Genomic DNA, 27,868 nt, shown 5'->3' on the forward strand with positions numbered 1-27,868 from the left:
CTTCAGCCTTGGTCCTGTTTTTGTAATCTGCCTACAGTATTATGGAGTTTAACAAGAAGTATTAATATAGTATAAGACCATTTCTTGGAGCTGAATTTGCCTTCATTTTTTGTTTTATATATGATTTAAATGAATTAATAACAACACAATTTAAACGTGAGCAGATTTCATTATTTTATTATTGCAACTACCCAGTTTAAATAAAATAAGAAAATTAAATAAATGTTTAATTAATTACAAAATTTAAAAGTTCAAATTCTAATTATTTAAATATTAAAATAGACTATTTTGTATCAAACATAAGCATATATAATTTCCAAAACTATTTTATAAAATAATTGGCTGATTATATAAGGTAAAATTCATCACAGATAATAAAATGAATGAATAAGCATTGTGACTATTAAAAAGAGTTATTTTTCATCATTTACGTGCACCCCCACAGACTATCCTTCATCGCGAAGTGTATTTTTTCTAGGACCCAAATAGCGCCCCCTTGTGGATCTTTCTTCCGTCGTCGTGACAGGCGCTCAGCTGTGGATGGAGACACGAACACATGCACACACAAGCACGCACGCACGCACGCACGCACGCACAACTCTCTCTCCGCTCTCTCCCCGCACTCGTCCGTCCACCGGAGCCCATCCAGCCTCCTTTACTCGACTGACGACGGCCGGCGGAGCATGCAGTCCTCCTCCGCGGCTCTTTGACCACCTGACAACTGTCGCCCGGCGAAAGTGACATCCAACGGGGGAGGAGGAGGAGGAGGAGGCTTGGATGGAAGACTGCTAGAGCGAGGTATCCCCACCGTGGAGCCATTTATTGATTTTTATTGATGAATTAAACAGTTTTCTTTTTGGAAGGTTGTTCCCCACTTGGACTAAAGCTGCCGCCGGCGGCTCCATTCCGTCGTCGTCGTCGTCGTCCACCATGGCGAGCGAGCGGTGACTCGCATTTGTCTCTTTAGAGTCAAAAGTCTCAATCCGGATTTTAAATGGCTCAGTCGAGCTGCGATTCCGGGCTGGTGTTTGTTTTGGCGTCACGATAAACAACCGCGGGAGCTCCAGAAAGAGACTATAAAACAAGGGAGGATTTTCTCGGTTGTTTCTTCTTGTGGTTCCCCGGGCATTATGGCCGGTGAGTGGGGCTGGGGACGCCGGCCCGGGCTCCCCAAGGCTCCCCCATGCTAGCCGAGGCGGATGGCCCGGTCCCCCATGGCAGCGACAGCTCTATGAGGACAAGCGATAGCGACCCTCCTTCGCCCAAAGCCGCCGCCGCCGCCGGCTCCTCGATCCTCATCTCCAAGATGCAAGACGTCGTCATTCCCTTCTCGTCCGAGGTGCCCTGTGACAATAATGGGCAGCGCATGTGGTGGGCGTTCCTCGCCTCCTCCATGGTGACCTTCTTCGGGGGGCTCTTCATCATCCTGCTGTGGAGGACCCTCAAGTACCTGTGGACCGTGTGCTGCCACTGCAACGTTAAAAGCAAGGTGAGGGGCTGCCATGTTCATGTGTCGGATGGCTGCCTGAAAGGATCCAAATTCCAATCTCTCTGCTCCGACTCTAAATTGTCCATTGGTGGGAATGCGGGTGCTTGTTTGTCTATATGTGCCATGCGATTGAGTTTGGAGTGTATCCCACTTCTCTCACCCAAAAGTCTTAAGATCACCCTGAGCACGATAATGGACGCATGGATGAGTCACAAATATTATTATGTCGTATGAGAAGCATTTGCGCTTGACTAGTTGTGTCCCACTTCTCTCACCCAAAAAGTCAGCAGTTGTAAACTTCAACTCAAACCGAACCGGATAAGCTGTCTAAAACGGGTGCATGGCTGGTTAGCTAATACAGTAATGTTATAAGAATCTGCTATTAACAGGTTTTATCCCACTTCTATCACCAGAAGTCAGCAGGAATAGGCCTCACTTTGCCCTGAATAAGCGGTCAATTGTGGCAGCAGCATGGATTATTACCAAATATGTATCACCTTTAATGAGAAGCATATGCGATTGACTGGCGATTTGTCCAGGTTGTATCCCACTTCTATCATCCCCCCCCCCCCCCCCCAAAAAAAATCCCCAAAAAACAAAACATACAAAAAGAACCTGCAGGGATAGGCTCTAGCTCAACCTGAACAGGGTAAGGGTGCATGGATGAATCACCAGTGACCAGTCCAGGTAGTATTTCACTTCACTCACCCAAAATTCCCCTGGGATAGGCTCGTGACCTTAATGAGGACGAGCGCCATAGAAAGTGGATAGATGGTTTATGAGAAGCTTGTTTTTCTTTAAATCACAGTATCACATGGCGACCCTCATCATACGTGTTGGTGGGCCACACCTGAGCCACAGGCTGTAGGTTGCCCACCGTTTTGCCTTCAAATCGTCTTCATTCGCTCCCAGCTGTCTGTTCCATCAGTGCACTTTGCGTTGAAGTGGGCTGCTTTGGTTTGAATCATGGTTCTGACTCACAAGTATGGGTGGAGGGCTAGCGGTCCCCCCACTCCTCCCTAACTGCGACGTTTTATTTCGTAATGGCTGCTGCTCGGAGCTACTTTGATACTTGAGATGTAAATAAACAAGTCTTGTCGGTCCATCTTAGGTGAAAGTAGAAGGGTGATTTAAAAAGTGTCAGTGATTGATGGAGAGATGGATGGATGAGTGAGTGAGGGAGGGAAGCTTTGACCTTGATGTGTTGGCGCCGTGTGTCCAGTTCAACTGAAAGTGTGATATACTGTGTATCCTCTTGCTACAAGCCTGCCATGTTGTTTAGTCAATTTTTTTTTTTATGCTGAGGAACATCCACAGGTGTGTGTGTGTGTGTGTGTGTGTGTGTGTGTATATTCACAATTGTATTTGGAAACGTATTAAACATAGGTGACTCAGTATGCTTAGGTATAATTAACCACTTGTGACTTGAATGCAACCAATTTCTTTTAAAGTGATTACAAACGTTATCATACGAGCATTAACATGGTCATGGTCATAACTTGGTCTCGGTCCTATAACGTTTTGGCATTAACCTGATCTCTGTTCCTTAAAGTCCTTCCTTTGTCACGGTTCTTTAAAGAGTTGTTCTTGACTTGGTCTCGACCCTATAAAGTTTTGGTGTTGACTTCGTCTTGGTTCCTTAAAGTCCTGACCTGTTGTCTGTTTAAAGTCCTAGTTAAGGTTCTTTTAAGACGAGTGGGCTCTGTTCTTAAAATTATTGGTCTTGATTTCATTTCAGCTCCTTAATGGTCCCTTTACTCTCTAACATACTCTTGGTATAAAAGTGTCAATTTCATTTAAAAAAACACCTTGGTTTTGTCATACGAGTGTCCAGAAAAGGCCCCTCTGACAGCTACTTCTGTTTGACCCAGTTTTGTATCCACTTTGTCCATATTTGGCTAAGTTCCGTCCCCTTTCTTCTGATTGCATGCGTTCGTGTAGAAGACCAACTTGTGAGTGCACACGTGTAATGTTGACAGCGCTGGTAGGCGGAGAGCTTCGCTTGTGACGAAGATAAGCTCGAGAAATTCAAATGACCTGATTTCACACACCTCGGCAGAAAAACGTCTGGAACTCAGGAATGCGTTGACGATTTTAATTCATATTTCACATGTCTACTGAGGCACCATAGAGACAATATTAAATCCCAAATACTACAAAAAGATGATTTGGGAAAATATCTCCTCTTTAAAGTCTTCGTCTTGACCTGGCCTTTGTTCTTCAAAGTATTGCTCTTGACTCGGTCTCCGCTCCTAAAGTCTTGGTTGACTTGGTCTATGTTCCTGAAAGTCTTTGAACTTGGTTCTGTCAAGTGTTGATCTTGTATTCTCAAAGTCTTGGTCTGGAATTTCCCATACATTGGTCTTGACTTTGTCTCGACTCCTTCTTGACTTGGTCTTTTTAAAAAAAATGGTTTATATAAAGTCTTGGTCTTGACAAAACCAAATTAGATCAATCTTAACAAAATGCGTTTAATTATTCACTGAGTAATGCAGGAAACTGTAGGAAAAAAACCTACAATGTTAACAGAACTGTAAAAAGAAAAAAAAAAAATCCAGATCCGCAGAAAAATATGTGGTTTCTTTCTGAACCTGTGAGTCACCCTTCCTCAAAGTTTGGTGGAAATCTGTTCATCAGTTTTTGTATAATCCTACTAAATAACAAACAAAAAGATCAAAAAAGATAATGAACCTCGTGTGACATGGGTATCAGCCATTCTACACACACTTATCATCAAGCATCCGCAACATTTACGCTCAGCGCATAATATAGCAGACAAAATTAGATTCCTCGAATCAATAGTTGTCTCTCATTTGGACAGCTTTAATTTCTACTGAGCGATGATTTGGACCATGTTGTGGTGTCTGCTATCAGTTCAATATCTCCCTCTCATCATTTTGCGCTTAAGAAATGGCTCCAAACCATCCATCCTGCCTTGTACCATCTCGCAAGCATACAGATGAAAATAAACCATGTGAGTATAATTAGGAATCCATCTTGTGACTGCTGGTAGGGATCTGCGTGTGTCCCCTTGTAAAAGAAGAAGAAACCATGTCAGAGCTCCCATTCTTTTTTTATTCTGGAAGGCTGCGTCATAGTGTTGGGTGACTTTGGTGGGCTTGACACTTGGCTGCAGAGGGAAGAGGCTCGTTAGGAGTATTAGAGAGGTGGAAACAGGATCTGTGTTCAGCTGACTGGAGCGGCCGGCTAAGTCCGCAACTGTCAAGAACAGGATGCATCTTCGTTTGGAAGACTCTCTTTGGGGCGATGTGAAAATGCAGACGGAAGGAGGAAGTGAAGTCAGCGCGAAATGAGCCTGTCGCCATTGACTCGCAGCTGTGTCCTAATTCTTGGAAAGGATTGTGGTCTCTATCAGGGCTTTAAGGGGATAATTGTAAACGGAGATCAGTGGCTGCAGCAAAGGGAAATGTCAAGTGTCTTCCTGGAAACACCAGTTAGCATACTGACTGTGTCCAAATTCAGGACCGACTACGGTGGTCTATGAAGCCGAAGAAGTTTCCCAAAAACCTCACGACACACCACCAAACAAAAATGTCACAAAAATTACAGTACATATACTGAAATAATGATGATCTCAATTCACTCACAAATTCTTTGAAATCTGGGCGTGTTTATTTCAGCAGAAAGCTGTTATTCTCTTGGATGAATGGCAACAGGCGGATACAAAGGTTCATTCTACATTCCGTCATGTAGAAGGGGAATAGCATTTAGTTGGTTTGCCTGTCACTGTACATTGTTGTCATTGATAGATAATTTTCAAAACAATTAGGTGAAATTGAATAATATTCTATGGTACACTGAATGTGCCAGCGCGCACTGGTTGGGAATCACTGATGCGGGCTATGGCTTTCGAGGCATCTCCCAAAACCACACCGACTCTTGTCCGATGGGACGGACTAGCCTTTGGGTGTTAGCTTGCTTTCACATTCTTCCTATGTTGTTCACAGCCTTTAAAGGAAGTGATATAATGGTATGTCTCGCAGATCAACCAGTGTTTATAGTCTTACATTCACTTTGTTCACTTGTACTTTTTTTTTTTTTTTTACATTTCTATCCCTTAACCGATTGTGCCATTTATTTTGACTAAAGAGTTTCCACTGTGGAAAAGAATCACTTTAGGGCGCATGCCATTATTATCTACTTTCTGTCTTGCTGAATGTAAAGCCTGTTTTCTGTGTTGTTGTGCTTCTTCTTCCCCTCTGCTGTTTGGTTACCTAATAGTCTAGTTTATCTACTCTGCGTCATGCCACCTCCAGAAGTTCTTACATGATGCCTCTGCTAGTGGAGATGCATGTGGGAGGGAGGAGCAATGAAGCTCTTCTAACGTGAATGATATCATTGTCTGTTTGAGAAGCTGGTAGAAACATGGCACTGCTAGTGAGATTCAAATATTTTTTTTAAATATTATTTTTAATGGGATGGAAGAACCTCTGCCAGGATATTATTTACTCCTGTTTCGAAGCCAGTGTCATATTGAGAAAAATCATTTAGCCTGACAGAGTTGTCATAACGGATGTCTGCGTGGATGTAACTCAACTTCCCTTAGCTGACATAATTTATCCATTTTTAGACAGCAAACTAAATTAAAACTATATTGAAGTTGAACATTTTGCGTCAAGACGCCATTAATCAACAAGTTATTTAGAATAAAAATAGACTTTTTCTCTCTAATTCAGCACCAGTTATATTTGGAGATTCACAATGATCATTCTCACATCCCCTTGCGATTAATTTCACTCTCTAAATACACTTTGCTTTTCGGCCCCCTCCACACAACATTGTCACCCTTAGCCCAAACACTGTTCTCTCAGTAATTTGACCAATTTCCTCAGACTAATTGGAAATAAAAGCAAGGTTCTCCCTTCGCTGTCCTACCTTGTTCATGTTTCATTTCTTGTCCTTGGTATCACACAGGCCCAATTTCCACAATGGCACTAGAGCAAATTTCCAGACTCTTTCTTTCAGTGTGTTTCATGCCCCGGTCTCGTCCTGCATTGATTACTGCAACACGTTTTCACGGACATCCAATAAGTTCAAGACATTGGCTCCAAATTATTCCAAAAGACCTGCACTAGGGCTTTTGATCACATCTCTTGACTTCTAATTCAGCTCTATTGGGTTGTGGTTCAGGTAAGGACACAGGGTGTTTTACTGCATAAGCCCCCATATAACTTTGTATCCACATACCTGCGTTTAATAGCAGCCCTTCTCTCTGATGTATTGTTATAAAATGTAAGGGTTATTAATTAATGATTATGTTGCCCTATCGAGGACAACCTGTCCACATGAAGCTAGAGCATATATTTAATCACAAGCAGCATACATACACTGAGTACATCAGTGTGTTTTGGTGCGCAGCAGCTGATGCAGCTACTGTAATAATAAGCACCTTCAACCTCACCCACCCTCGTCTTCCCCCGAAGGTGCAACACAAGCGTGTTAATGTGCACTTTAGAGCAGACAGCTGTCAGAATTGTACAATTGTCTCTGTCCAAACAGCTCAAGGAGAAGTTTGACGTTGCGGTGTACCTGCCACCACGCTTGTGCAACTTCTACTTGTGACATTTGGCTTTGTCATCTAATCTAGCTCACATTTTGACATGATTGTTTGTGGCATCCAAATGTTCTCATTTCTCCTTTACGATTGTTTCCTGTGGTGAATGACACCAGAGGTCACAAACCAGAGCAGTTTTCATTGCATTTCATTGGTTTTATACCTGCATCCTAACTATAATCGCTAATCTGTAATTAAATGACAGTTTAGTAATTTTATTAATCAGTTTTGTGAATCAATATTACATCTTTAACTTTATCCTCATTTAGATATCAACACTTTATAAGATAACATTGTGACATGGCTAGTGCCATGATTTATTTATTTACCTTTTGGAAATATTTACCATCAAATGTTATTCTGTAATTGACAACATTCAAGAGACAATTGTTTCAACAATTATTTTATACTTACTACATAGTGACCCAACTATGAAATTAATGTCTGTAAGTAATTTTCTAACTAATTATAACTCTTATAATGCTACTTTCTATTTGGGGTGGGTATAATAACAATTAGTTTGTTAACTGATCACTGAGAATGGTGTAGAAATTAATTGGATTTGTTGTGCCTTTAAGCATTGATTCATTCATTCCTCTTCTGTTCCGCTTATCCAAGCAAAATGGAGTGGACTACTTACCTGCAACCAGCAGTGGGACTGTTCTCTCACCCTCAACCCATTTTTGACGCGAAGAAGAACAACATGACTTCGTATATGGGCTAAAACTGGGGCATTTCTGTGACCTCAGATTGGGAAAGTACCTTGGACATATTCCCAGAAGTCTTAAATTATCTTAAAATTATTCTCTCAATACAACACTGCCATGACAACAAAAGTTAAGAACATTCCGAGATATTCTACATCCCTCGATTACAACTCTACACGTCGATGGAAAGTCAATAGAGTGTCAGTAAAACAGTCTAGTGGGCTAGCTTGGCAAATGTCTTGTGCGGCAGTTATGGTTGAACCCTATAAACTCTGCCTGCCAACAAGTGCCTGGTGACCAGGAAAAAAGAATCCAAGCAATTCTATTGCTCTAAATTGCAGGCAGAATTTGCTAGATAGTTTATATAGATATAAAAAAAAAAAACATTGTTACTGAAGCAATTTAGAGTGCTGCATTAAGCTTATCGAAGTGGTTGGAGCCTTTATCACACAATTTACAATTTCAACCCTAAGCAAAGGGGGTATGCTTTGTGGGAGTAAAGCCAAGCTTGATTGCAAGGAAGCACACAAATAACTCGGAGTACAGATTTTTGCTTGAGTGTGTGTGTGTGTGTGTGTGTGTGTGTGTATTCTAATGTTTGTTTGTTGGCGCGCCAGCCAGCGTCTAGTGGGACTATTAAAAATTCATCCCGTCTGGTGGAGATTTTGATGTGCTGTTTACGTTATCCACACTGATGGGTCTACTCAGCTTTTGTGATGGGACATATCCTGGGAATACTGAGAGAATACTGCTTTTTCTAAGAATATTTAGTAGCATTTTGTTAGAAAATTGAATCGGCTATGTTCAGAGGACATTTTAAATATTATTTTGTATTGCTATTATTATCATTAATGGCATTCTTTAAAATAATGTAGTTTTTTCAAAGCAAAACATTTTTCAGTGCAACCTAGCCGCTATGTTTGTTGAGTGCTTAGTGATGTACATGCTACAATTTGAAGTGTGTTCAACATTTAGTTTGATTTCCGACTAAATTATTGGGAGAATACATTGTGTGAGGCGTCCGATTTGTTGCTTAGACTTCATTCAATAGGTTAACTGTTGTTGTTTTAATACCATGAGATAAATTCGAGCTGGGGCATTACCAGACAACTAGCAACCCTTTATTGCGCAGTGACTGTTTTTTTTTTTTTATTATTAATTATTTTTTGTCAATGTCTTCATGTCTCAAAAGTGTTCTCTGTCAATTGACTGTCTGTTGTCGTACTAGAACGGCTCCAACTACCGAGGACAAATTCCTTGTGTGTTTTTTTTGGACATACTTGGCAAATAAAGATGATTCTGATTCTAATGTGCACCGCTCAGTAAAGTATTGCAGCGATGGGGGAACAACTCCTTTGCATAAGTGAATGTTCCTATTGATTTTGGTGCACTGAATCTTACATTTAATTGAATGCTTGGAAATCCTTCCCAAGTATGCGTCCTTTTATCTTGGCCATAATAAAGTGAGATCCTCTATAGAGGAGCGCTCTGATATATGCGTTACCTTCAACGCTAATGGCTTGCGTAGGTGTCTGCACAGAACTGCTGTGTGTTGTGTGCTTAGCAACACACCAGCTGTGTTTTGCAGAGCTTACGCCTCGCCGTCAGCTGTCGCTCTCACTAACCTCGGCCTAACTCGACCCGGCACAAGGCAGTCACCAAAATAAAACGTTACAATTGTAGCGTTCTGCATAACAAGCTTGCTGTATTCTTAAGTACAGTATGTCAAAGAGCAGGCCCATTTCTATGCAGCATGAAACAAACAAAAAAAAGAACCTTAAACACAAACCGTTTTAAGCATGAATGTATTAGATATGTAATGTATGGAGAACTTCCATAGTGTTTTTCGAAAATCCACCAAATTTAACAGCATTTGACATTCGTCCCCGCTGTCAATTTTGTCTACACGGATTGACTGATCTTTCATCCAGAATAGGCAAAGTGGGAATTTTTAGTAACGGTACAGCATAACAGAAAAAGCACACATAACAATACATGGCTATTTAGAAAAACCAAACAAAAACAAAAAACACTAGAGGGGTTTAAAAGAATAGGCCTGGACACTCCATGAGAATGAGTTTGAATATTGTCTTGCCTATGCAAAAAATAAATGTAGCACTATAATCTTTAAGAAGAACATATGATTGAAAATTCCATTTATAATTGGTTGTGTACAAATAGTCAGCTCTTCCGAATTTGGCGGCTTGGTAATGAAATGCTGCCTCCAAGAGCAAAAATACAATCAATGCTCGCATGCGTTTTGCACTTACCTTTTTAGACTGAAGGATCAAACAAGTAGCCACCCCTTAGCTCCATCTCTAGTTGTCATGGTAACAAACACTTTACTCTGCAGTATAGGTTGGTGAGGTGAGTAGTGACTCATTCTTGGCTGTAATTCTTGATTATTGGAGTATTTTTACGAAGCATGTCATGGACATTAGGAGACTTTTAGAGTTTTAGGAGAGTTTTAGTCCTCTGCCAAGGTCAAACTGTGTCCTGTAGGTGGCGGTCCTGTCTACTGTTGGGTCATATTTGTCCACAATGCTGAATGAGAAATAAAATAAAGCATATGCGTAACCACATCAAAATGTTATGTTTTTTTCTTGGGATGGGCATAGTAATTGTACAACTGATTATTTGGTTATTAGGAATTCTGATTATTGTATAGAATTGATTGTTGTTTTTCTCAGTTTACAGTATACTGGCAACCTAGATACAAAAGGAGATAAACTCTTCTTTTGTAATGTGCACTCGGTGGTGGTAGTGAGCAGTTTTAATTTCCTATTTGTGTGTTTGACTGTTTCCCCCCGACAATAAACAGATGAAATTGGATCTGTGACTGTGGCTCTACTTGCCCACATGTGAGGGCATCACAATACCTACATTGCTCCCTTTTTTTCAAGGTAGCACTGTAGTTTGGATATGTATATGTATATGCTTTGTGGAAACGTCCATAAAAAAAACGACCCCATTGAGATGTGAGGAATGCGTGGGTCTTCCGTGTTCTTGTGCACGCTGATTAGCTGCCTGGTCCGGACATGTGTTGTTGACACTTGCTGGGGCGAGTGAAGGAGGGGCGTGCAAACGTCCAGGCGGTGCAGACCATGACCACTTTCCACCACCGTATTGCGCGCCTGTCTGCTTTGCGGGCAACCGCCAGGGCAATAAAGGTGTCAGCAGTCCATCAGCGTTAGATTTAGCTGATTAAAAATCAGAGCGCCCACCGACAATACTCTTGGGGAGACATACATTCTCCGCAGTCCAAAGGTCCCAAGAAATTCTTTGAAGGCAACAGGTATTGTTTTCTAGTTCTGGCGAGAAGCAAATCTGACATTTCGACCGTAATCTTAAGGTTTTATGACTTAGGTCCCGCTATCGTGTCTCTTGACAAGCTAACAGACAAACAAAACAGATGTATTTTCTCTTTTGTTTAAGGAATGAAGAAAGTGTTTATAAGAGAATGGTAGAGGTTAATAGGAGTGTCGGGAAGAATCTTTAGACGCTTTAAAGTATGGATAAATAATAATTCTAAATCCCAAAAGTATGTGGTCACTGCTTCGCGGTTACCTATTGCGGGGTGGTCTGGATCTAACCCCCATGATAAACGAGGGATTACATTAATTGGTATTATTGAATGGACAAACACAAATACTGTGATACTTGAACTTTTTCCACTCTTGTTAGAGGAATTCATTTTCATCATCCTCCATGAACTAGGAAGTAGCTAGCAAACAAACAGATGCATACAGTAAGGTTTTTCAACTTTTTTCTTGAATATTCCTTTTTATTTGTATTTTTAGAATATGCCACAGGCGGTTAGGCAAGCTCCCTAGTCTGCTAACGACAAACGTGTCTTATTTCATCCTCAAAAAATCAACCAGGAAGTAGGTTGCTATCTGACTAACAAACACATGTATGAATAAATGCAAGTAAGACCTGCACACCAATGTTTTTCACTTCTGTCAGGAAATTATTTATTCTTTGTGCTGTTTAAATCATGATGGACGCGTAACCCAGAATCAGAAATGGAACTGTCTCAACATCTTCCTAATTCCATCCATCCATCCATTTTCTACCGCTTATCCGAGGTCGGGTCACGGTAGCTTTAGCAGGGACGCCCAGACTTCCCTCTCCCCAGCCACTTCATCCATCTCTTCCGGGGGGAATCCCGAGGCGTTCCCAGGCCAGCCGAAGAATGTAGTCTCTCCAGCGTGTCCTGGGTCGTCCCCGGGGTCTCCTCCCGGTGGGATGTGCCCGGAAAACCTCACTACGGAGGCGTCCGGGAGGCATCTGAATCAGATGCCACCTCATCTGGCTCCTCTCAATGTGAAGGAGCAGCGGCTCCACTCTGAGATCCTCTGAGATGACCGAGCTTTTCATCCTATCTCTAAGGGAGAGCCCGGACACCCTGCGGAGGAAACACATTTCGGCCGCTTGTATGCTGGATCTTGTTCTTTCGGTCACGACCCACAGCTCGTGACCATAGGTGAGGGTAGGAACGTAGATCGACCGGCAAATCGAGAGCTTCGCCGAAAGGCTTAGCTCCTTCTTTACCACAACGGATCGATACAAAGTCCGTATCACTGCAGACGCTGCAAAGATCCGCCTGTCGATCTCCCATTCCATTCTTCCCTCACTCGTGAACAAGACCCCAATATACTTGAACTCCTCCACTTGGGGCAGGATCTCATCCCCGACCATGAGAGGGCATGCCACCCTTTTCCGCCTGAGGACCATGGTCTCAGATTTGGAGGTGCTAATTCTCATCCCAGCCGCTTCACACTCCGCTGCGAACTGCTCCAGTGAGAGTTGGAGGTCACGGCTTGATGAAGCCAGCCAAAAAGCAGAGATGCAATACTGAGGCCACCAAACCGGACACCCTCTACGCCTCGGCTGCGCCTAGAAATTCTGTCCATAAAAGTTATGAACAGAATCGGTGACGAAGGGCAGCCTTGGCGGAGTCCAACCCTCACCGGAAACGACTTACTGCCAGATATGCGGACCAAACTCTGACTCCGGTCGTACAGGGACCACGACCAGGACGAAAACCACACTGCTCCTCCTGAATCTGAGATTCAACTTCCCGACGGACCCTCCTCTCCAGCACCCCTGAATAGACCTTACCAGGGAGGCTGAGGAGTGTGATCCCCCTGTAGTTGGAACACACCCTCCAGTCCCCCTTCTTAAAAAGGGGGACCACCACCCCAGTCTGCCAATCCAGAGGCACTGTCCCCGATGTCCACGCGATGTTGCAGAGGCGTGTCAACCAGGACAGCCCGACAACATCCAGAGCCTTGAGGAACTCCGGGCGAATCTCTCCAGCCCCGGGGCCTTTCCACCGAGGAGCTTTTTAACCACCTGGGTGACCTCAACCCCAGAGATAGGAGAGCCCGCCTCAGAGAACACAAACGTGTCAGGCGGTAATCTTCCTAATTAGCTAGCTAATTAACAAACTCCGCAATTTTGCTTAACTTTTGTTGACAGTTCAACCAAAGTGGAGGTCTGCGCACCACTCAGTGACATTCTTGTTTAGTTCAGTATTTTTTCAGACTGGTGTGATTCTTAATTAAAAAAATTTTTAATCAACTCTGAAGTCGACAGCAGAGAACGATCAATTTTCTTGTCCCCCGCACTGGTCCAGTGTGGAATGTTTGACTCATGAGTTATTGTCCTTTGGACATCCACGCTTTTCTCGGCCCTAATCCTCAATTCACTGGCCCTGATTTGATGGCCATCTTGGGACAACTTTAGTGCGCCACGTTGATGTATGTTAATCCGCAGACAAGGAGAGGCCATATATCAAGCAGGACTATGTATATCATGAGGCACACACACACAGCTCCAGCCCTGCGAGCCAAAGTGCTGGCCTGCTGTCATGTTGTTATGTCTTCTTTGGCCCGTCAGCGACACCCACACCCCAGAAAGTATTGCTAGGTTAAAGGTTAGACAGGAAGAGTATACAGCGGCTGAAATAAGTATTTAACACGTCACCATTTCTCTCACTAAATATATTTCCAAAGGTGGTATTGACCCGAAAATGTCACCAGATGTTGGGAACAACCCAAGTAATCCATACATATAAAGAAAGTAGAACAAAAAAGATCAGAAATTAAGTTGTGTGTAAAAATGCAAATTGACACAGGGAAAAGTCACTGATGGTGTAGTGGTACACTCGCCTGACTTCGGTGCGGGCAGCGTGGGTTCAGTTCCCACTCAGTGATGGTGTGAATGTGAGTGTGAATGGTTGTCCGTGTCAATATGTGCCCTGCGACTGTCTGGCGACCAGTTCAGGGTGTAGTCCGCCTTTCGCCTGAAGTCAGCTGGGATAGGCTCCAGGGGCCCACGACCCTAACCAGGATAAGCGGTGTTGAAAATGGATGGATGGATGGATGGATGGATGGACACAGGGAAAAAGTATTGAACACATGAAGAAAGGGAGAAAATCTATCAGTAATCAAACAGCAATCCACCCCCTTGTCAGTGCAAATGAATATCAGCTGGTTCAGTCCTAATTGATGGCCAACAAAAAGGTCTCTTTGCCAAGGTGTGAGTCAAGACACATCTCATGATGGGTAAAAGCAGAGAGCTGTCCCAAGACCGTCGCAAACTAATTGTTGCAAAACATAACGATGGCATTGGTTACAGGCGCATAGGGTTAAGCTTTCGAACGTTCCAGTGAGCACGGTTGGGGCCATAATACGTAAGTGGAAAGTCAATCATACCACCATAAATTTGCCTCGATCAGGTGCTCCTTGCAAGATTTCTGACAGAGGAGTGCAGAGAATAATCAGAAGAGTTGTCCAACAGCCAAGGACCACCTGTGGAGAGAGCTTCAAAAAGACCTGGCGTTAGCAGGTACTGTTGTCACAAGGAAACCAGTGAGTAATGTACTCCGCCGCCATAGCCTGTATACACGCTCACCACGCAAGACCCCATTGCTGAAAAAAAAAAAAAAAAGCATGTCAACGCTCATTTAAAGTTTGCTGAACAACATTTGGACAAGCCAGTTTTACTGGGAGCATATAGTTTGGTCGGATGAGAGCAAAATTGAACTGTTTGGATGCCATAATGCACACCACGTTTGGAGGAGAAATGGCACTGCATGTCACCCTAAAAACACCATACCAACAGTGAAGTTCGGAGGTGGGAACATGATGGTGTGGGGCTGATTTTCAGTAAATGGTACTGGTAAACTTCACATTATTGAAGTAAGGATGAATGGGCAAATGTACCGAGACGTTCTTGACAAACATCTGCTGCCACCCACTAGGATGATGAAAATGAAACGAGGGTGGGCATTTCAGCAGGATAATGATCCAAAACATACTGCCAAGGAAGCTCTCGATTGGTTTCAAAGAAATAAAATAAAATAAAATAAAGCTGCTGGAATGGCCCACCCAATCACCTGACTTGAATCCAATCGAAAATCTATGTAAAGAACTGAAACTCAAGGTCCATAAAAAAAGCCCACGGAACCTTCAAAGTTTGAAGACTGCTTGTGTGGAGGAATGGGCCAAAATCACACCAGAGCATTACATGCGACTAGATCTTTTAGACCTTGGGCAGATTAGATCGACATGGCAGCACATGGAGGCTGAAATACGATTGGACAAACATTTAACATCCACATAGCATGCACTGAAAGCAGACTGTTGGGAAAGTAAAATACAATTTAATTGGACAAATATTAGAATTCGGCTTGTAAATCAGTCAGTGCTCAGAATCAAAACGACTAGGAAGTAGCTTGTTAGCTAGTAAATGGACAAACAAATAAACACAAAGTTTTGGTTGATGTTTCATATTTATTATTCAACACTTTTAAATGCCTATCACTGGAAAGAAAGAATTGAATGCGTTACCTAGCATTAATTGTCTTTTAATGAAACCAGAGTGTTTATCTTAAGCCTCATTTCATCGCCATTTGTGTTCACATATAAAAAGTAAACCCGGTCCTTTGTTTTACATTTTGCATGCAAATCAGAAATTAAACATCGCCACCACTGTGAAATTTCCCAGCCCTGGTGGGACTCGTCTTTTCTGCTTGCGATTATCAGAGGCAGCCAGTCATCTCCCGTTCCTGCACACAAACACACGCACGCATGCACGCACACACACCGCCTCAGCGATTGGGGCGAAACGTGTCATAATTGGCCCTCGGATGGAGGCTCTGCACAGGGAACACCACCGTGACCTTCAAACATCTCAGCAGGCGTTTCCAGATTGCCTCTCTCTTAGTAGCGCGCACGCACGCACGCACGCACACACGCACGCACACACACACGAACACACGCACACACACACACACACACACAGTGTTTTCACTGCCTCAGATGGTTAGGAGTACGTGAGAGTCGCACATCGTCACGCCGACCGACCGCTCGTAGCAACCTGTTTGGGTTAACCTCTGTGACGGCTAGGCTAATATTGCTAATTGTCATCTTCCGAGCAGGCCAACGGCATCTTGTTTCTGGCTGCATGCCCGCCATGTGCTGTGCCCTGTCTAAGAATAACTGATATTATTCTAATAGGCTAATAATAATAATGGCAGCTGTGCTTGGGTTTCAACTTCTTGCAGAGATTATTACACCATGTTTTGTCTCGCCGTGTGGAGTCTAGTTTTATTCAGACAAAGTCTATATAAACTGCTGGTTATAAAATCAACCAGGTCGTGAATGTTCTTTTTATGATTTACTTCAGCCAAGGTCATCATCAAAGTGTGATCGTTGGTGCAGATTAGGCAGAAATGACTTCAAATATTGGAACGGTGAGGAGGTGTTTTTCTTTTTCTAGACATGATTGTATTGGCTCGGGCAAATGTTTGTGCAATGACTCTGGCTGATTTTCTCTCAGCTCACAATTGCTTGTTGTCCACGCATGGGCAACTCTTGGGTTTTCACGTTGGTTACAGAGGCACACTTTAAGACAAACCTGAAAACAAGTGTAGACGTTTTTTGGTTGAATAATCAATGTACAGTTAATAGGACACAAATGGCCAACAGAACAGTGTCAGTCACGTTGCAATACTGTTCTAAGTTGTGTATTAATTCCAAATGTAAGTACATTCGAATACAAGCTGAACTGTTGATGTTTTTTCTTATATTCATTGTATGATTTCAAAGCCAAATATGTTTAGTCTGCAGCAAGAATAAAGGCACCGGCTTCACTGTCCCAATATTTATAGAAGGGAGTGTAAGTGTAGCTAATTTCCCTTATAATTAATTGGATGGTTTGGCCTTAGTGGAGGGCTCCACTTTACTGAGGTTATTGTTACACTTAACTGATCCATTCCAGTTTGGACTTTGCCGTATCATGTTTACACCACATTGTCAGCAATACAAGTATGAGTAAGGCATGGGGGGAAATAAAGCATTTGCATAATTGTCACTAGGGCTACAACGATTAATTGAATATCTACAATAATATGATTACAAAAGTAAGTCAAAATAAAACCTCTGAGTCACAATTTGGCAGGGGTCATTTTCCCAAACAGATTAATGTTACTGCACTTACGCACAGCACTCCGTGTAAAAATAAATTGGCGCCATTGCGGCGAGCCAGGATGACAGAGTCCGTAAAAGACAGAGAATGTCCAAAGTTTGGGATCATTTCACACATAACAAGGAAGAGAGAGTGCAATGTGTACCACAACAGCATGTCTACGATCGCCAACACAAAGTAACGTATCGATGTTAGCTGCTTTATTTAGACTTTACACCGATCTAGCACTAACAGTTGTCCGTAAACATGCTACCCTTCTGTCGAATCATGCTCTAAAGTTTCGGTGTGGGTGCAATAATTTAATTACGAATCAAGTAATTTATTTACAGTAAGTTAGCACCCATTATTTCTGTCATGTTGTCATGTTGGTTTGACCTGACTGAGTAGAATACATGATCTTCTTCTCATGCAGATAATTTGTCTTAAATGAAGTATTCCTCATTTCATTACTGTTTTTTTTCCCATTGTTTTAAGGCTATTATTTGCAGTGCCAGTAACAATCCAATGTTTATGGTGATGTTTCGTACGAAGTGTGACAGCAGCCGCCTTGTTGCCAGACCTTGAAAACTGCACTCTGTGTCTGCTCTGTATAAACTCTCCTATTCCGGTAGGAATAAAACAACAACTCCTGGTGTATTCCTAGTGTTTATTACAGCAATATAGAATATTGTCACAGCCGTGTACACACTCAACAGGAAGATGGATCTTTGCACTACAATAAAACGACCACCATCTATTCAGTAAATGTCTTGCGAGGCAGATAACAAGGACAATGGGATGTTTTTATGAGCAGCGAACAGCAGCTCGCTCGCCGAACACGCCTCAGACAAAGTTAGTTGGCCGTTTGCACATTCGTCTGACATTTTCCAGTATGCCTTCACAGTACGAGTAAACCCCGCTGCCAATTAGAGCCTCGTTTGATGCCCACAGAAAACGGAAGGTCCTGTCTCGCTCAGGTTGAAGCTGTGTTTTTCTTCCCCTCCGAAAGTCGTGAAAATTCTTGACGGCAGGAAGCGAGCGAGGGGGGCCAATTTGAGAGTGACACGAGCTGTGTAAGATAACGCAACCATGCGTTAGCGCTGAGGCCCGAACGGCAGCATGTGTAGACACCGTGTACCACATGATGCGCGTGGATTCATCATCGGCAGAGACTGATGCTGATGTGCAACTGACACGCTGCTCTGTAAATGCTCACGTCGTCTTACATTGGTTACTTGATCTCCGGAGACACAATACATTTTTAAGGAAGCCTTTTTTCCATTGTTCTGAATCAACATAGACTTGAAGGTCTTACAATTTACTGTCATTATCATAGCAATCTTATCTCCCATTTGGTTTGTCTTTCTGAATGCATTTGTTAGCAAGACTAAACCTTTATTTAGGTTGTCAAATTATTCATCTTCTTCTTTACATCAATATTTTATTTATTTTTTCCATCCATCCATCCATCCATTTTCTACCGCTTAGCCAGGATAAGCGGTGTTGAAAATGGAATGGAATGGAATAATAATAATTAATAATTCTTCGTTTTCTTCTTTTCATTATTATTATTATTATTACTTTTATAATACATTCACAACTTCAACCCCAGAAGATAATTGTAGTAAATCAATATTCGTTTAACTATATTTTGATGGAATATTATATTTATATTATATTTATAATATTATAGTATTAATGTCAGAATTAAGTGTTTTCATTTTTTAATTTTAGTTTTCCATTGTTATTCTGAGCGATCACACGGTTCTTCTGCCTCGTAGTATATTGATGAAGATGATGATGATGCTTATGATGATGATGATAAATTGATAACTTTCATTCATAACAAAATGGCTCCTTGTCCCATATAGGCTTGGACATATTTGTTCAATCAGCTTTTACAGATTGTGCAAGTGTACCTAATGTTGTGTCCAGCGAGCTTGTGTCCATGTGGACCAACGCCCATATTTATGTGCCGTCAAGGCCTTTTTGAAACATTAGGATGCAAAGTCCATTGCATCATTCTGACCTGTGCATCACAGATGTGCCAAATGAAGCAAAGCCTCTCAAGTTTGTGCGTGCATGCGAAAGAGTGAGACTTATCTTAAATAAATGCCATAAGCTCAGTTTGCAGTCTCCCTGTACAAATGCAAAACAACGGTCCAGTTATCACGTGCAGCGGTGATTAGTTATAATATTCAGACTGCTCGTGTGAGAGGTGGAATCCATTGGCCACGCTTTCTCCAGCAGCATCTCTATGATTTGGCAGCTTGTATTAAACAGGACCACGGCCTCGGTTATTCTGTGTAAGCAAAGGCTGTTCAGCACCACGGAGAGCGCTGGGAAGGATGCCGAAAGTAGACGAGAGTGGCTCTTTGGCTGCTGTTTATTATGATAAAGTGCTCGGACGTCATCTTGTCTCTGTTTGAACCTTTCAGTTGATTGTTGGAACAGACACCAAGGCAAAGAAGACTCTGGCTTTAATGGAATGGCGCTTGTGTGTTTTTTGTACTTGAAAGTCCAGTACCGCATACTGACTGCGTCAAACATTATTAGATTTTGTAAAAGCAAAATACATAATGTAACTCTTCTTGTTTTAAAGGGCTTTTAAGTGTGCTGATGTGCCTAATGAAGTGGCCAGTGAATTTGTATTATCTTAATTGAATAGCAGAACCACAATGATGTCACCAAAAGTAATAATGTAAGTGTTGACAGCCATATATTCTACATTTTAAATACAATTATTCCGTTAGATAAAGAATGAATTGTCAATCAACTGAGAAAAATATTTAGACCTATCATTATCAATCTTTTCAGAAGAATCTCTTGCTTCTAAGTGTAATTAGATTTTTTATTTTGAATTATATTATAGTTTTTTGTAATATGCTGTTTTAAAATTTGAAATCTCTCTTTAATGTTTGATTTAAACTTAAAAACTAAATTAATTGTAATTTCATTTATAATTGAATTTAAATATTTAGGATACATTTTGTTTTGTAATTCAAAATCAAAATTAAAGTTACATTTATGTATCTTATATTTAATATAGTAATTTCAATTTATAACTGAATTGTGTTTAAAGTTAAGTGAAGAATTTTCCTTGCTCATTTTATTTTGTTGTATGTTGTATGTATACTATTTTATTTTTATTTTTAAAATAACCTGAGATTTTTAAATTACTGTCATAAAAACGGAACCTGTTAAAACTTTTTAATTTATTATCAAAAGTTTCACAACTCCAAAACTGCATGAAAAAAACATTGTGATGACTTTTCGTTTTTCATTTTTTATGAAAAAAAACCCACAAATATTTCTTCTTCATATTCTTTCTCTTCATTCTGTATCAAAACACATTAGGGAGATACATGCTTTTTTTTATTTGACAGCTGCGATATGAAAAAAAAAAAAATATATATATATATATATCCGACACAGTCATTTGCTTCCGACGTGCGAAGCATCTCAGAACTAAGACAACGCGGACAGATTTCCAATAGAGACCATTTTTGTTGGCAGACGTGGTCATAAACCAATGTGACAAACAGGCAGGAGTGGGTTGGCACATGTGCACCAACAGCCAGTCAAGCGTTGTGCGAGTGGGCGAAGGCGTAGGTTTGAGGAAAAACAGCCCCCCCACACACAAACACACAAAAGAGGCTTTAATGTTCCGAGATGCGCTGCCAGTGCCGTCTTGTCTGCCCTCATCCTCCTCACTGTTCAGGTGTGCCGACCGGCGCAAACAGACTTAGTGACGCACCATTTAGCAACGAGATAAGTTAATGTCTGGATGCTCACCCTGATGGCAGCTATGTCAGGCTTTATTAACTCTGAACGCTTGTTTTGCCGAGCAGAAAGTGTTTCCTCATAATGGAGTCAAACGTGATTGCATTAGCGCAATCAAAAGGTTGGTCATTTGTTGTATAAATGGCTGTCATTACATTGCTGTGTCAACCCATTAGAATTAGTTTGTTAATTCTGTCAACCAAATAACAGAAATTAGTGGCCAAAGAAGTTAGTTAGAGGTACAGCCACAGTGGGGCTGTGTCTCGACCTCTATTGCGAGTGACGCACAATACCACAAACAAACATAATTTTGCTTGTAGGGCTGGCGAAAAGAAAATAAATAAATCAAATAGCTTGGCGAAGTTGACTTAAAAAATAGGTCGATGCAAAATTCCTGCCTTGAAGCGCCACCGGGACCCAAAAAAAAAAATGTTTGTGCCGCCGGAACCAATGTTTTACATGGACATTTATTACACAAGGACACAGTGTTGGGCTACTGACAAACTTAGGCAAAAACGACAGAGGAGTGTCTGTAAGTGATTTTGAAGGCACCGTTATGTAGGTAACATATATATAACATGATTTATGAGTGAGTTGAATGGTAGTTTGCCATTTCTAGCCTAAAATGGTAATCGCTAGCGTGCTAATGCTAATTGCGATTGCTAACTATTTAGCATTTAGCATTTTGCTCCCTCGAATTCTGTACATCAAATTTTTATACCTTACACTCAGTACCAACATACGTATGCAGTTTAAGGATCGAAGTCCATCCCTCATAAATGAGAATAAAATGCATGTTAGTAGTAATAATAAATAAATGAATAAGCAATATCAGTAATCATAATAATAATAATAATAGTTGGGTGGGACGATTATTATTCGATTATTTAACCAATAATCAAGAGAAGAATAGATTCTAAAAAGATTCGATAGTGAGAGCCTTATTTGATTGAGAGCTACGGTGGCCTTGGTCTCTTTAAATGCATGCTGTATGCAACATAAGCTTCAAGTCAGGGCCAGGCTGGAGCTGACCTATGAACCCCGGCCCTGTTGCACATTCCACTTGGAATCTGGGTCAGTGCGTGGATCGCTATCGTCACTCAGATACCCAATAAGTGCGTTAGGACGCTACCTGCCACTGTCACTGATATCAGATCGGATCCATCTCCATTTGTCTCCTCTCTTGTGTTCTCAAGTATCTTTCCACTTTGGATCCAGATGCTAAATTTGGGAACGCTCTTGTAATAGAATTGAATTGGATGAGAGTTATAATTTGATGGAAGAGGTGACCACAGAAAGTAGATGACAAAATGCACTCCTTGACATCCTGTTGCCTCATCTCGAGCAGCATAAGTTTGCGCGTATCTTATGGTCATGTACTTCTTCCCTTTAAGGATGTGTCTCCTCTGCTCACTGTATCAGAAATGGAAAACTGAGGTGTGTCCAAAAGTAGGAACCTTTCACCTGTCTCCCTTGGGGGTCGGGAGCAAAGGTGGCGAGGGTTGTGGGAGAAATGGGCCTGTCAGCATGTTCTCATATGACATGTCTAAGGCAAAACCCAAGGCAGGGCTGTTTGTCGAGGGGAAACCTTACCTTTGCATGCGACGTGGGCCTCCACTTCCTCAGGGGACTTGCCCTGTTACACCCCCGAAGTTAGCTCTGCAAATAGTCAAACGCGATCTAGAACCGTCACTTCCTTGCTTCCACACTTGGAGAAGTGTGCTCTGATTCGACCAATGCAGTGGAACCATTTTGTCCGATAGGAAATTAAGGAAATAGACACGTACGTGCAATGGTTTTAAGTATCAAGTATCATTCGTACCTGTCATGTCTCGCAAGATCTTCTTACTAACACGTCTTACGGTAAACATGTTGCGCCTTGGGATCATGAACATGCAATTGTTTACAGTTACTGGGACCAGGGTGTAACACTCGGGTAATGAGACACTTGCTGCTTCACCACATCTAAAGACAAAAGCATGATTATCTGATCACATGTAGCCTCCTGTTCAGGTAAATTTCCATCAAACGTGCTGTAAAAACAATAAGTCACACCTAACATGTATGTTAGTGCTGGAATCTTACTGGTATTTCATTCACGGCCTGTGTATATTCTTCTTCTCTTTCATTCTTTTTTAACACCACTTGTTGAAGCTCATATTTTTTGGAACAAGTATCACAAAAAAGCAAAAGCACATGACGTGCGGAAATATAGGAATGAATTTCTTATTATTCCAGTCACTGTGGTCGATTATAATGGCTGTTTGTCATAATCCAGGAAAAGGGAAGTAGCCTGCTAACCAAGCCACTGAGAACTAGAATGGGCTAACTCCATTTTTGTCATTTTGCAAGAGAGTGATTTCAAGTTTTGTGGCTACAATAAAATCTGGGCGATTTATATCTTTGTGATTACTTCTTCTGGATACCTCTTTTAAATTTTGTTTTTACAGATATTGTGGTTTTCCTCCGTTTGAGGCATTATGCCTAATAAAAACAAGTTGAATTAGTTTAATAAAATTATTTAAATAATAATAATCACAATAATTATCAGTTGATATTATATAAATACACTGTAATAATATATATATACTGTACATATATACTATGAAATAATTAGCTTAATGAAGGTCAAAACATCGGTCAAATCTATCAATATTTCATGAAAGATGATTAATAACATTCACTTTTACTAACTAACTTACTTACTAACAAAAGCACTACTTACTTTCTGTGTCTTGTATCAGTCGCTTAACCTGACTTTCTGGGATATTTTTGCGGGAGGTGAAGCCTGGTTTTCTGGGCGCAGCCATCTTGGAAATGGGAATTGGCTCAGAGTTGCATTGACGAATCAGGAAAAGTGCTGAGTGTAATAATGGACTGCCCCCATATGTCAAACATGGAACTAAACCGTGATTTCAACCATTATTCATCGAAATAATGTGTTTTCTTTATTCACATCTTGCATTCAAATTTAAAAAGTCACAAATTGACTTTACTTTTACATAGTGCGCCATTTACTTTTTGACATAGTGCGCCATTGGCCAAAATCCAATGGCGCACTATGTTTCGGCAAACCTAGAAAATACTGTAAACGTGGCCTTAGGAGGCTGACATTCTACGTGGGGGGTGGTTTGTTTTCTCCTCCTCTGCAGTGCACGTAGGCATGGACTTTAAAAGGAAATTCAGAGGATAAAGACATACACACATTCAATGTATCTGCCAGCTTGCGACATTATTTATTTATATGCTGCTTGAATCTGCAAGTTGGTCCCTGGGTGACAGTTTGCAGGGCCGTGGTTAACCCCAGCACTGCCGCTGTGTCTCGCTCGTAAAGTTTCACCTAGTGTTTACCTCCAGGAAGGCTGCCTTAACTCCTGCTTGCCTGCGCTCAGGAACGCGGGTTGTTTTGTGTGACCCACTTGAAAGAAATAGCCGCAGCACATTAGAAAGACTCAGAGACATGCCACTTAATGAACAAACTTTGATATGGACATACCTTTTGTACGTTCAGGTGTTTGACTCAGCTCTGTTTGATACAGTACTGTAGAAATGGAACATTATCAACTATTATCTGCTCTGTTTAACAGGGTTCCATTCACACACAAGTTAGCTTTTCTTTTAGCTTTACAAAAGAAATAAAAAAATGTAATCTGTCTGTATATTCATTGCTTTTTAGCATGAAGAATATATTTAATATTTCGACTTTTTTTCCTATTGAAATGATCAGTTTTTCTTGTAAAATTATAGCCTGATTCTTGTAAAACAATGTCTTCATTGTCACAATATTTTGACTTTATTCTTATAAAATGAAGGAATAATTGCAAATCTAATCTTTGCAATTTTGACTTTATTCTCATAAAGCTGCAAATATATTTTCATAATCAAGTATATAATCAAATCAAATATTTTCATTTTTGTAATGCTTTAAGTTTTCTACTAAAATATTTTTTTTGTTTTCCTTAAACTAGGACTTTTGTAAAATTATTACTTTGTTCTCGTAACGTTAAAGATTTTTCCCGTGAAATTTGAATCTTGTAAAAGTTATTTTTTCTTTCGTACTGAAATTATTGGTTTGTTATTCTCACTATGACCCTAAGACTACTAATAGAGTATGTAATATCCATATATTATATATCCATACCAGATATATAAGTCATTATTGAGAAAAAAAAAGACATTTTGTGTGTACTACTGCATGTTTTAGCTCACAGGTGCCAACCTCCAGGCACGGGGGCCTGATCTGGCCTGCCGTATCATTTCATGGGGCCCGCGTAAGCAAATCAACTATCTACTTCATGTTCTTCTGGACCAAAATTTCAAATTGTCTTCACTTTTGATGACAGATTTTAAAATAAGAAAGTTAGGTGTTACATGGACTGACAGATGCATTTAGTGTTTGAACCATTTTCAACTGTTCAAAAACCAAGTGGATGTCCAAAAACTGGGACAACATTTTTGGGAAAATAAAGTCAAACGGAATCCTACAAAAACTAGGGCATATGAAAACTGAGGTTTCACTATATATGTAATTATACGATAAGGCAACTATACATTTATATGGTTCGATAGTCATTATGGCCCTGTGAGGGGATCCATAACTACAATGTGGCCCGTGACAAAAATGACGCCCCTGTGTAAGCTGCATAGAAGATCATGTTGTCCATGGAGCTGTACACATACCGCATGTAATGGCCCACAGCTCTGCAGCCTATTCTTGTGGCAGGCATAAAATGCAATGCACAAGGAGGGTGTAGGGAGCGGTGCTATGGGTGGGGGGGCTACAGGTGGAATCCCCCATGAATAATGGAGGAAGCAGCATGTTGTTCATTTGTGTTGTGGACACAGATACTGTGGCTGAATTATGGATGGAATCATTCTCTACCCTTATAGTCATGAATCAATCATGAAAAATCCCTCAAGCAGTATACATTTTTATATTTTTCATACAATGTACATTGGGTTATACATTGCTCTTTTCAATTCAGCCCATTGTTGCGTAAATATACAATAGTGTTTGAATCAGTGGGAGTGTGCATGTTATGACTTAACAATGGCTGCACCTACTTGTCTTTCTCACCTCATTCTCACCTCTCTCTCACCTTTATCTTTCTAGTCTAGTTTCTCAGGGCATTGATCTCCGCTAACTTGACACGATGCAGGAAATCATCTAAATACACTCAGGCCTTCTGGGAACAAGCTTTGGCTCGCGCTCCCAGAACTCTCTAGCGAAAGTTGGCCCTAATCCTGCCTTTAATAGTAAACAACAGCTGTAGGGCAACGGTACGCTCTGATTAGGAAGAAAACTGAACAGACTCCGTGGGTGCGCACCAGTGGACTTTCAATACAGACTGAGGTGCACCTACACGAGCTAGAACTAATGATGTACAGACACAACAAGTCTGCAATCAATGCTTCCTTGTAATTCTGTTCTGCAACGGATTAGCTTTGTTCCAGTGGTCAATTGCCACAGGCACTGCAAATAAACTAATAATAAAGGACACGACATATTCGAATTTATTTAAACATACAGGATACTGTTATGGAGGTTCATTTTTCTTTGAAGCCACAAATTTACTATGAATAATTTGTTGTTAACTTGTGGCAGCATTCTGAAGCTAAAGATGCTAAGCTATTCATTGTTTTGTGCTAAACATGAAAAGGATGCCCCGTAATATGCATTTAGTACATGATAAACACTGTAAAATACTAAAAATACAGCACACAACTCTGAACAGTAACATTAGCTCAGATACTAGCGCTAGCACAACATGAGAAGGGTCCTGACTACTCCACCAATATTATTGACCACTAAAGTGTTTGAACTGGGCGATACCAGATCATTTCAACAACAAAGACACTTCTCTATTTTAATTTTCTAATCTTAATGAAAAAAAAAAAACATTGTGAGAAGGTAAAGACACTACGGTAATGACTACACCTGCTAAATGCTAATAGAAGGAACGTCTTAAATTATACGTTGTCGTGCATGAAAAACAGTGTACAAACATTCCACACAACTCCGTCCGAACAGTTTGTGTTGTCTGTGTTTGCGCTGATGTTGCCATGGCAACAACAAAGACAGCTTATTCTGTATTTAAATTAGAATCAACCGCTCAACCTTTAATAATTACAGAAATTAGTGTTGCATCTCCTGGATTTCTCTAAAAGTTACAATCGTAAATTGTTAGCAAAAGTCAAGTGAAAAAGGCACATTCAGAAACTAAATAAGCTAAGCTAATGAATGTACTTAATCAACATTAACAGAACTTTCAACATTCTAACTTGTATTAGACATTTTGCTGCACGATAATAGTAGTGTACAAACACTGCACACAACCGTGAAGAGTAACATTAGCGTAGATGCTTGCGCTAAGCCACCATGAAAAGTGTCCTGGCTGGTCCACCAGTTTTAAAAAGCATGACATAGGTATTCGGGGTTGGCCAGGGCAACAACAAATGCACAATTCTATATTTTAATTAATTCTACAACTTCATTTATATTGCCACCCTCACATATGTGCAAATTAGAGTTGCTTTTACTGGATATATATTAAAAGATGCGTCAGGAACATTTGTGTGTTTTGGCTCCGGAGTTCCCATGATAGTTGTGCAGTAATAGTTTTACTTTTGAAACACTACTTCAAATGAACAGTAAATAGACAGTAACAGTACAATAGATGCTCTGGGGTGGCCATTGCAACACCAAAGACATTGTTTTCCATGTTACAAGTCAGTGAACCATTAAAACGATTTTGAAGCTTTACCATTATAAATTACAAAACTAGGTTGCTTTGCATCTTAAGTGTTTTGCTCAGGTCAACAAAATAGAAGGCTCTG

At 40.9% G+C, this 27,868-nt stretch overlaps 1 protein-coding gene across 13 annotated transcripts in view; it reads left to right on the plus strand.

Annotated features, from left to right (window-relative positions):
• The first annotated feature begins 607 nt into the window (after positions 1-607).
• kcnma1a (potassium large conductance calcium-activated channel, subfamily M, alpha member 1a) overlaps positions 608-27,868 on the plus strand; it is a 188,772-nt gene continuing 161,511 nt past the window's right edge. For 8 of the 13 annotated variants that reach the window (XM_061689899.1, XM_061689902.1, XM_061689903.1 and 5 more), the window contains exon 1: positions 609-1,489. In XM_061689899.1, coding sequence (XP_061545883.1) covers positions 1,184-1,489 — 306 coding nt within the window. In that variant the 5' untranslated portion in view covers positions 609-1,183. Of the gene's footprint in view, positions 1,490-27,868 lie in introns of all 13 variants that reach the window. The other 5 variants (XM_061689909.1, XM_061689912.1, XM_061689913.1 and 2 more) reach the window with 3 other exon arrangements.

The sequence above is a fragment of the Phycodurus eques genome, chromosome 11 (assembly GCF_024500275.1).
Source record: "Phycodurus eques isolate BA_2022a chromosome 11, UOR_Pequ_1.1, whole genome shotgun sequence".
Lineage (NCBI taxonomy): Eukaryota > Metazoa > Chordata > Actinopteri > Syngnathiformes > Syngnathidae > Phycodurus > Phycodurus eques.